The sequence below is a fragment of the Strongylocentrotus purpuratus genome, unplaced genomic scaffold (genome assembly GCF_000002235.5).
Source record: "Strongylocentrotus purpuratus isolate Spur 01 unplaced genomic scaffold, Spur_5.0 spur5_scaffold_7, whole genome shotgun sequence".
NCBI classification, from domain to species: Eukaryota; Metazoa; Echinodermata; class Echinoidea; order Camarodonta; family Strongylocentrotidae; genus Strongylocentrotus; species Strongylocentrotus purpuratus.
The window spans coordinates 9,221,912-9,232,423 of NW_022145613.1; the positions used below are offsets into that span (position 1 = coordinate 9,221,912).

The 10,512-nt window shown below is 37.4% G+C and overlaps 1 protein-coding gene across 1 annotated transcript; it reads right to left on the reverse strand.

Annotated features, from left to right (window-relative positions):
* Positions 1-4,029: 4,029 nt before the first annotated feature.
* Positions 4,030-10,167, reverse strand: LOC578973. The gene is made up of 2 exons (XM_779108.5): positions 9,582-10,167; positions 4,030-5,251 (listed from the first exon to the last, which is right to left on the reverse strand). The coding sequence occupies exons 1-2, from the start codon at positions 9,881-9,883 to the stop codon at positions 4,618-4,620; spliced, it is 936 nt and encodes a 311-aa protein (XP_784201.1). The 5' UTR covers positions 9,884-10,167; the 3' UTR covers positions 4,030-4,617.
* Positions 10,168-10,512: the final 345 nt, after the last annotated feature.

Below are 10,512 nucleotides of genomic sequence, written 5' to 3' on the forward strand. Positions count from 1 at the left end.
TTTTTCCATAAAAAAAGACATAAAACAGGCTATAAAAAATCTGTCAACACTTAAATGTCTGGAATGGACTGTAAAGCCATTTTATTGCTTTGTGACGATTTCCATTCACCTAAAATGTAATTAAATTGTAATAACATAGTTGGGAGAATTAAGGAATCGATCAGATCAGTTTTTCTCGATTCGTACTATGAATAATGGTCCGTTTTCACTCAAATTTTCAGATTATCTTTAATTGTACATCTAGCATTGAAGTCACTACCTTAGCACCACTATCTCTCATCTGAACAATGTTACCAAGTCCCTTTAAGGCAGGGTGTTCTACCGACACTACTTCAGATCAAAGCCATCTATAGATGGTTCTGCTTCAGATTTACGTATACTGCCATCTGCTGCTCACAGTCATTCAAACGGATTTCTTCCTACCGGGGTCCTACTCACACCTAGGTGGAGAGTGACAATTAAAGGACATTATTACTTTTCAAGCTATTTGTTTGTACTGAGGGTTATATTGCGTTTAAAAGAAACCTGTTATGTTACGTACATGTACTGCAAAGGTTTGAATTTCCAAATAAAAAATGTTGCTGAAGTGATTTTCCCGGGGGTGGGGGGTTATCACTGTTTTCGTAAATTATATAGTTGTTTCCGTTTGTTGGAAAATGACATGTAAATTCTAAAATTTATAGTCAGGTAAACAAATCCTAAAGAGCCCTTCTTTGCAAAGGAAAGGTGCCCCCTTTCATTTCAGATGGGCGCCCCTTTTTAAAATTCCAAATAGGTGCTCGTTCCATTTCTTTTAAGTGCCTCTTACCAGCTCTGATAAGTGCCCTTTTACCTCTGATAATTGCTCTATTCAAATCTAAGAGGGGCCTATTCTACTTTTAAAAGTCCTTTTTTCTTTTTTAATAGGTGCCCTTTTTCCCCTGATAAATGCTACTTTTTAAATAAGAGCCACTCACCCTAAATGTCCCTACTCACACCTCTGGTAAATGCCTCTATTAAAATATCATAGATACCCCCTTATCCTACGACATGTGCCAATTTTCCTTTGTAATATATGCCCCTTTCTATTATCCCAGGTGAGTGCCCCTTTTCAGGTGCAAGAAGTGCCCATTATCACCTCTGCCCATTCACCTCTTATAATTTGCTTGTGCAAATCATGCGCAACCTGTGATGTCGCACATCTCAGCAGCGTTCGGAGAGCTCTCCATGTGCTATGCCGGGGCTGTATTTAAGCGTTTTGTAATAGATAATAGGCATTATTTCGAATGTTTCCAAGCACTGAATTTTGATAAAATTGTCCAATCAAAGTTCCACCTTTAAAACAATGAAAATAAAGTGAGTTTTTAAAATCTTCGCACAGCTACTTTAAAGACGTCCTGTGATTATTGTTTTACAAACTTCTTACGAAATCCAGGAAGTGCAGTGGGGAAAAGGTTTTAAGTTGTTTTTTGCCAAGTTTCTTTTTACCTAGTATTAACATGATGAAAAAGTCATAGATTATTGGAATGGTTGTTGTCTAGTTATAATACCTGTCTTTAACATTAATTGCGTTGCATATATGTTTGTATGTGACGTCTAGCTATTATTTAAATTGATTGGTACACCAGTGCAATCGGGCAAACCGAGGTTCAGATATGACATTAAACTTAGTCTGTACTGCTTCTCCCTTGTCCGAGGTCATCTTGGTCATTCATCGTCATCTTGGTCATATTTTCTTAAGCTTGTCTGTTAATCTCAGACCTATAGTTGTTTTGAATAATTCTTGTTATAAGTTTTATGACGGGGCATGACAAAATAGGACCAAAAAGGACATGTGTCTATAGCAGTGGTGGATCCTGCCCCCCCCCCCCTTTGGCGGCCTAATTAGGGGGACTGGAAGAGAAAAAAATAGAACAGAAAAAAAAGAAAAAAAGAAGTTAAAAGAGAAGGAGGCAGAAAAAGGAGAGAGAGAGAGTCTTGATAGTTAGTTTAGTTATCAGGCATGGGTGTCGATCCCCCCCCCCCCGGGGGGGGGGGGGTATAATGTACTATTATCTAGATCTATTAGGAATACATCATTGTCAAAATAATTCAATAAATTGGGGTAACAACAAAAAATTCCAACGATATGAGCAACAGTGTATAAAACCTAATTCCTGACCATGCATTAACCTCAAAATTATATTCATATTCAATATTCATAAAATGTATGTTTCTATCACCATGAAATAAAGGATTTTCTGTCTACATGAACCTTTCCTGTTGCTTATTAATGCATTTGTCCACTGGTAACATAATAATTTCACAAGTTGATATCCCTCACCTTTGGATTTTTGTTGTTGGTAATGTCTAAATTTCGATTAAAAATTGATGATATCAGTCTGGTAGGCCTACACTGCAGGCAAGAGTCATGACTAATATTTAGCATGTTATTAATTTTATTACCGCTCATATATTCTCTGAAATGTTATCTTTACTGAGGGTGACTTGAAAAAGTTAATAACTTGGAAGGGAGGGGTGCAACCTGCCACACGCTTCTACCTCTTGGTTGCTTTGATCCATTGCTGAAAATATTTTGGCACCTATCATCCCCCCAACCACGGATACAAATCGACACCCATGTTATCAGGGCAAATTGGTACATGTCTTTGTTAACTTAAAAGGAGGGGAGAACATAAAGATTCATAAAATGCAGGTCTCAAGAGCTAAAACTATGATAGTCACTTTAGTATTTAATTAACTAACTCCATTTCCATCTCTACATGAAGAAATTTGTATCAAAAACATAAATTAAGAATATGTAATAAACATTTTTTTAATTTTATTAGGTGACTGTATTGGTCATAACATTAAAAAAAATATTAACAATTTAAAAAACCCTTTTGCATTGACACACTCGGCACACAATTTTACAAAGTATAGAAATAATTGATATTTAAACGACACATCCTTTTTGTGAACATACTAAACATAGTTATACATATATAATTTTGTTTTAAAAAAATATTTATTTTTTGCTTTATTATTATATAGTACATTAAAAATAACTTTTGCAAAGAAAGAATCACATGTCATTTACCTATAGAAAAGGGAAAACAATCTGAAAATAATAATAACAATAATAACAGTAATGAAAAATCGTTAGCTCCTACTCTCACGACACTGACAAAGATCACACACAAAAATCAAGTTAGTTACATAATTGATTGAGGCCACAGCTAGGAAACATACAGCATGACCAACAAAAGACACAGTGTTAAGTTCACATGAGAAGTAAAAGGTTAAATTATTAAATGTTACCTTAATATCATTTTTAGGGTATAGTAATCAAAATCTTCTAAGAATCGACGAGTTAAGGGCATTCGCAAAATAAGTGTACAATTCTTAACAAAACGTACATACATCTGAATGTGATTTACCAACACTCTTTAAGTACTTATTGACACCAAGAATGTACAATTCTCAAGCGTATCAAAGGCTTTTGATAAGTCCATAAATACTCCTATTTAACCTACTCCTATTACATGTTCTTTATTGGCCATAGCATTCGTTATTTTATCATATAATTGTACTTAAGCTTGGTCGGTTGAATGTCCTTTTCTAAAACCATATTGGTTTAGATTAAGGAAATGGAGTAAAAACGTATAGAGCCTATTGTAATTAATGTTTTCAAGAATTTTGGATATGCTGGGAAAAATAGAAATAGGGCTGTAGTACTTATTTCGAGAGGATTGTCTTTACCAAAAAATGGATTGCCCTTAGCAATTTTCAAGAACTCGGGACATTTCCCGGTATTTATTGATAGATTAAAAATGAGAGTTACAGGAGAAGCGATAAAATGTATAATGTGTCTAAGTTTATTTGCTAATTTAGGTCCTATATTTACAAATTAGGAATTAAAGGTATCGGCTACATCTTCCGACTTTATAGCTGTATCATCTCTTGTAAAATTGTTATTGGGCGATTTTTTGTTGTTGTTGTTGTTGATTTAAATTTTTTTTTATATATATATATATATATATATATATATATTTTAAATTTTTTTTAAATTTTTTTTTATTTATTTATTTTTATTTTTGGGGGGAGGTTCTTTCCAATCAAATCATTTATAATCTCCCAGGTAAATTTTATATTTGATTTCACTCTATTAAGTTTCTCGAAATATTACATTTTACGAGAATTTCGAATGATTTTATACATATGTTTTATATTTATTTTTGTTATGAATAGTAGAGTGCGTTCCTTGTGTGTATCGATCGTAGAATTGCTTTTGTTATCCATGGCATTTCACAACGCTTATTTTTCTTGTTAGCTGATACTAGAGGAATTTTTTTGTCATAATACATCTGTAATTTTTTATTAAAATGTTGGTATGCCATAATATCTGCATTTGATTCATGTAAGACGTCCAACCATTCTTCTGTTGCTAGATCACTTTTGAATGATTCAATATATTGTGGTGTTTCTTTTCTATACATGTTTGATGTAGCTGACTTTTTAATTTTAATTTCATTATTACATTGTCGCGAGAGCGAATATCGGATTACCTTTTTTGACATTCCTACTCCTAAGAAACGAAGGTCTTTCAGGAAGAAAAACAATTCTAAATACGCCCAAATTGGAAAGACTGCTCTAACTTTATTCCGGTATAAAACGATGTGGATACATTTCGTTGTAGAAATCCACGCACTGGCCGATAATGCGGATGCAATCTTTGGTCAGGTTTTGCGGAAGGGGTTTCGGGTTTGTCTCTACAAATCCTGAGCTCTCAAAGGCCTTCTTGAAAACCTGTGACTGTACCGCACGATCGCTAGTAAACATTTCCATGCATCCGTTTTTCCAGGTCTTATTGATGACGTCTTTTGATGCGTCCCATTTCAGGAGCCCGTCACGATACTCAACCTCCATTACCTCACAGATCTTCTTGAGGAAGGGCGCTGGGTTGGCCAAGAAATCTTCAGTGTCGATGACCAACGGGTTGCCTCCGTCTTTGGTCATGTGCTTCCACAACGCATGCATCTCGCCGAACCAGTGATATGTCGGGTATGTCGGGTGTACCTTCTCTAGGTCGGCATCGGCGAATTCCTCGCCTCGCGGTTCGATGACCATCTTCCTGAAGGATGATATCACCCTAGTCGGATCCCTGATCAGTAAGATGTGCCTGTATCCCTTTGGAAAGTAGTTATAGGAATCAAAGCTCGCCACCGCCATCTCTTTGACAATGACAGTACGTCTTTCGGATTCCTCAATACTTTTCTGGACGCCTGCATATCTGCAATTAAAAAAAGAACAACATAACAATTCCATTTCATTTTAAATTGTCTTTTGAAAATTCTAATCTAGATAGACTTTTAAAAACAAATTGAGAGACGTGACGTTGATGATAATTGTTGAACCGTTCTGAGTCAAAATGCAGTGGCGTGAACATGGATTTAGCCTATAATAGACCCAAGGTAAATCCAAATCCATAAACTGGGATCACTTCAGGTTTTCAGGATAATAGTTATTTCGTTCATTACACGGAAAACACGCTGAAATTGATTAAAATAATGCCTCACATATAATAGGTGGACCATAAATGGACTTTTGAAATCACAGCTTAAGGAGGGCAATGTACTATATAATTATGTAACTTGCACAGTTACAAATGCATGGCATCCACCCGTATCTTATTCCTTGGTATTTTTGCAAAAGTTTTAGCAAGGTCAACCGCAACCAAGTACAACCACGGTACCCTGTTCATCGAATCTTTTTCTAGCTGAGCCTGTTTTGTTTTGTTTGGTCTCCTACGGAGGTAATAATCCTTAGGTGTAATTTTCCGAGGGGGCCATTTTTGTTTTGCTGGTCTAATATGGGGGTGATTGTCCTAGGGGTAGTTGTCCTGATATATACGAAGGAGAGTAAAATGTACAAGATGTAACATACGTTATTAGCATAACACAATTAATTACATTATAATAGTGTTGATTATCAATGATGGAGTGCAATGACATGACTTTTTTAAAGTGAGGAATGACATTATTAGTTGAAACTGGAATTAAGTAATTGTCTACCGGAAAAGGAGGAAAAGGGAAAGAAAGAAAGATAGAAAAAAAGTAAAACGAAAAAACAGAAAGACAAAAATTCCTTTCAAAGTGCTTCATTTTCTCCCGAGAGCCTTTTCGTAATGACTTTATTGATTCTAACGTCAAACCATAATTTCAGTAGGATTTGCACAGATCCTTGTATTGCTTTATCGATCATTTACAGAGCGCATGTTTTTGCTCCTAATTTTTTTTTGTCGGGTTTGGTGCTATAAAAACCAAATTTAAAGAATCAAGTCCACGCTCTAAAGTCCAAATGGTAGCCTTGATTGAAGACAAAAACAAACTTTTAAAGATTATATGAACACGTCTCGTGAAAGGGCTCAATGGCTGAAATATTTTATAACAATCGCCCCTCCCATTAGGCCATAATCCTGTTTCCTTTGAAGTTTGAACGCAAAAATCACTTTACAAAAATGTCCATTAAGAGGGGCACTTCCTTTCATGCCCCAACCGACCCCAATTACTACAGGCTTTACAAAAATGTCATGAAATTAATTTCAAATACTGAGGGATGATGTACAGTATTTTACTGCAAGTAGGATGGCCTTCGGCATTTTAATCTTTATTTTGAGAGGGTTCATCTCCCCGGAATTTTGACATTTGAAAGTACATGCAACATAAACAAAATATATACCAAAATGTGAATTAAAGCGATAATACACCACTTAAATTAGGCCCTATAGTGCTCTAGATAGTGAATTTTCACTATATTAGAAAATTTAATATAAACCTTCTCGCTCCGCGCATAATTACACACTTCTATTGCACAAAAGCAGTAAACTGTTGGTTATTACATGCACAGATATTTTACTTTGGGCCTTTCCATTTCCTCTCCCTGGAAATTATTCTAAGAAGCGGTCGTCCCTAACCCCCGAAATTTAGATAGTCGCCCAAGTTCGTCTAAATGAACGCTATGACTTTCCTCATTAATTTTAAGGGAAGAAAAATAAAGTGGTGAGTATAAGAATCAGACCATTATTAGTATTGTGCAGTCAAAAGTTCTCTAATTATTAAGTGCAAGTCCCAGTCTAAAATAACGTACAAATTTCTCATGAAGTTGTTTACTGACCGATTCCACACCGTTTCTTTCAACTCGAGTTTATCTTTAAAGCATACACAGTTGTATGTATGACGTAACATTCTTCGATCATCCCTTATCGTGTTTGCATAGTTCCATTGTTATGATCGTCCTGTATGAAGGTGTGCACCTCTTGCTTTACATGTACCAGTAATACTAATAGTATACCACATACAACGTAAGGTTTCTTCCGCGTAATACAGACTACATATCTGATGGTAAAGAATATACTCATGCATTGGTAATACAAGGCCGATCTATTATAATACATATCGTACAGAGAGAGATGTATACACATTTTATGTGCTATATATCCCCATATCCATTCTCAAAAAGAAATATTTCAAACAAATATATGCCTGTCAAAATGTATCTATTTGTAGAGTCTATAGAGCAGGGCTTCTCAAAGCCTGTCCACGGTCCTCATCTGGACCCTCGGCATGCCACTCGATCCAGAACGCCCGGGCAGAGTATTAAATAAACAATCAAGAAAAATCAAAAGGAATGTAACAAATACTGAAAAATTAAAAAAATTGCTATGCCTCTCCCTTTAATAGGATTAGGAGAGTTTCAATTATTTTCAAAGTTTTTATCGAGGCTTCTCGCAGCCATTACATGTAAGATACTGAATGAGGATTTGCTTCTGTGAATGCCAATAAATTGCGATACAAAATTATCTGGCGTATAATATTGACCGTCCTGATCATTACCAGATACATTGGATTGCAGTTTATTTATTAAAGGTGATAGTACGTGGTAGGGTCTATGGCATGCCTTCTCAACTAGTTTATTAGAAGCGTTTCTGTTTCTTTTAGGCTGCCTCCTTCAGTCTCTCTCCTCTCTCTCTCTCTTCTCCTTTCTATCTATCGATCTCTCCCTTCCCTAGTTCTCTCTCTCAATCCCTCTCTCCTCATGTTTATTTATGTCTGTCTCTCCATTCCCCAGGTGTCCGTCTCTGTCTTTGTCTCTGTCTCTCTCTTCCTCTCTCAGAAATATTGATTTTCTCCTCTCTCTCTGTCTCTCTCTCTGTCTCTCCGGTTCGCGGCTCTTGTCTTTTTCTTCTTCTTCTTCTTCGCCTTCTCAGTCTATAGTGGCCTAGTCTTTTTTTCTTCTTTATACCTGTATCGCACGGCCGCCGATCCTCAGTCTCTGCAGACTTCCTTCTTGCGTTTCACTTTCTTTTTTCTCCATTTTTCATTTAAGCAATCATTAATGTCTTTCCAGGAGCCACCCCCTCCCCCATTCGGTCAAGTTCTCAGTCCTCAGGTTTTTCCTGGTTGAAAAACCCCATACATAAAAATTGAGTCCTCAACACGGGTTTTGAAACACCCCCTTATCACCCGCGCATTGATAATAACAAGAAAGTTCTCTTTATTTACACTGCACTATAATTTAACGATTTTCTGTCTTGTGTCAGAAGCTTGTTATATCTTAATTTATATTACATGTACTTTTTTTTATCAGTGAATACTCTTGCATCGGAATTTCTGTGTGAATTGTTATTAGGGGGACACTTCGTCCGCGCTCGGCTGCCCAACTCAGTGCAGGCATTTTAGGGTTACTATCACTGACCTCTAGGTCAGTGGTTACTATGGCGATCTGTCAATCTCTCTTCTCCCTTCCAGCAACGATCACTGGCAAAACCACATTGTTAACCTAGGGATCAGTGGTTTTTGGCAGCCTCCCAATAATAACTCCATCCAAGCCTGGAGCAGGGTAGCCTATAATCTAGGCGGAGTGCCGAGCTTTTTTCTTTGCTGCTAGACTAACCCTAAGCAGGACGTCTGATACGGCGAGACTACGAATCGTGAGTTGCGGCTCACGGTTCGTAGTCTCGCCGTATCAGACGTTCTGCTTAAGGTTAGTCTAGCAGCAAAGAAAAAAGCTCGGCACTCCGCCTAGATTATAGGCTAGGAGCAAGGGGGTATTTCAATTTTGCTACGAGGACTTCACGTCAATTGTTGTTGCAACATGAGTCGCGCGCCACTCCGACTGACCGCAAGCGTCACAAGTGGCGCGCGCGCCGCCAGTTGAGAAGGCCTGGTCTATGCATGGTATCAGAAGGGTACAAGCAGTGCAGAATGAAGGAGACTGGAGGTATGTGCTAAGAAACGTGTACTGGAAGTACATAGATAAAGATGAAATGAAGATGAAAACTAAACTAGTGAAATTCAAAAGGAATTTCGAATTCCTCTCTCCTGGAGGTTGGCCTCCCCTTAATTATAGCAAAACAATATTAATTTAAGTATAAATCGCCTTCAAATACTGAGAGTGCTATATGATTCTCAGCAATCTGTAGAGGTGTAATTTACCTATTTTTCAATTTTCAATGAACCTTCTCTTTATAAGTTTAAGCGCCGTGAGCGTCACAGTGTGTCGGACCGATATGAGTGCTTTATAATATTAAAGCCATAATGTTTTATTAATATATAACTTACGACAAGAGAGACGGATTAATTGTCGCTGATGGGATCTTCAATTTGTCTTTCAAGCCCGCAGCCACCGCCTCATACATCATCTCGTTTCCCTTGAATTCTTTGGGTAAGCCTTGACCCATGTCTTTCTTGACCATGATGTTGATCATGCGACAGATGTTGAAAGGTTCGAACCACATCTCGGTGTCCTCGTCGATAAAACTAAGGCACTTCGCCAAGGCTGTCGAACCCGTACGGGGAAGACACCATAATATCAACCGCCTTGCTTTCCCCTTCATCACCTCCTCGTTGACGTTATTCTCCATCTTTTACGCAAATCTTAATCTCCACCACGTAAAGGCTTATGATGATGTCTAATTTTTCTTCTTCTTCTGATTCGAAGTCTGCCTCCTTCAATTGGCTGAGCGTGTGTGTGTGTGTGTTAAACAATGTCGCGGAATGATCGATGCTAGAGTACCTGAACAGTCAGTCCGCAACTTCATTGCCCAAATTTACACAACACCCGGAAGTGCGATAAACCGCGATTTGCGAGACTTTTGCACAGGTCAACAAACTTTATCACAGCTGCTATGGCCTTCACTGTGCTGCATAGCATGCATAGGGGTTAGTGTATCTCCATACTTTTCTACGTATTTTGATATGAAATTTTCCTAATTTTACCGCATCTAAGTGATTGTAAATATTCATTGAAATGTGTCCATATCACAAATCAAAACGCCATTACAATAAACAAGGTCACTGCGGTTAGCGTTCAAGCGATTTTCCATCAACGCTGATTCTATTCGAGCCCAGCCACTCGCATCACACTCGCAGTAAGTCTAGGTCAACTTCGGCGCGCGCTTTTTGGAATTGTTTACGGCCGACTGTCGACTGCTGTTTTGAGCATAGATCGCAATAATAAAACAAAGAATGAGAAGGTGATGGAAGGAAGAAA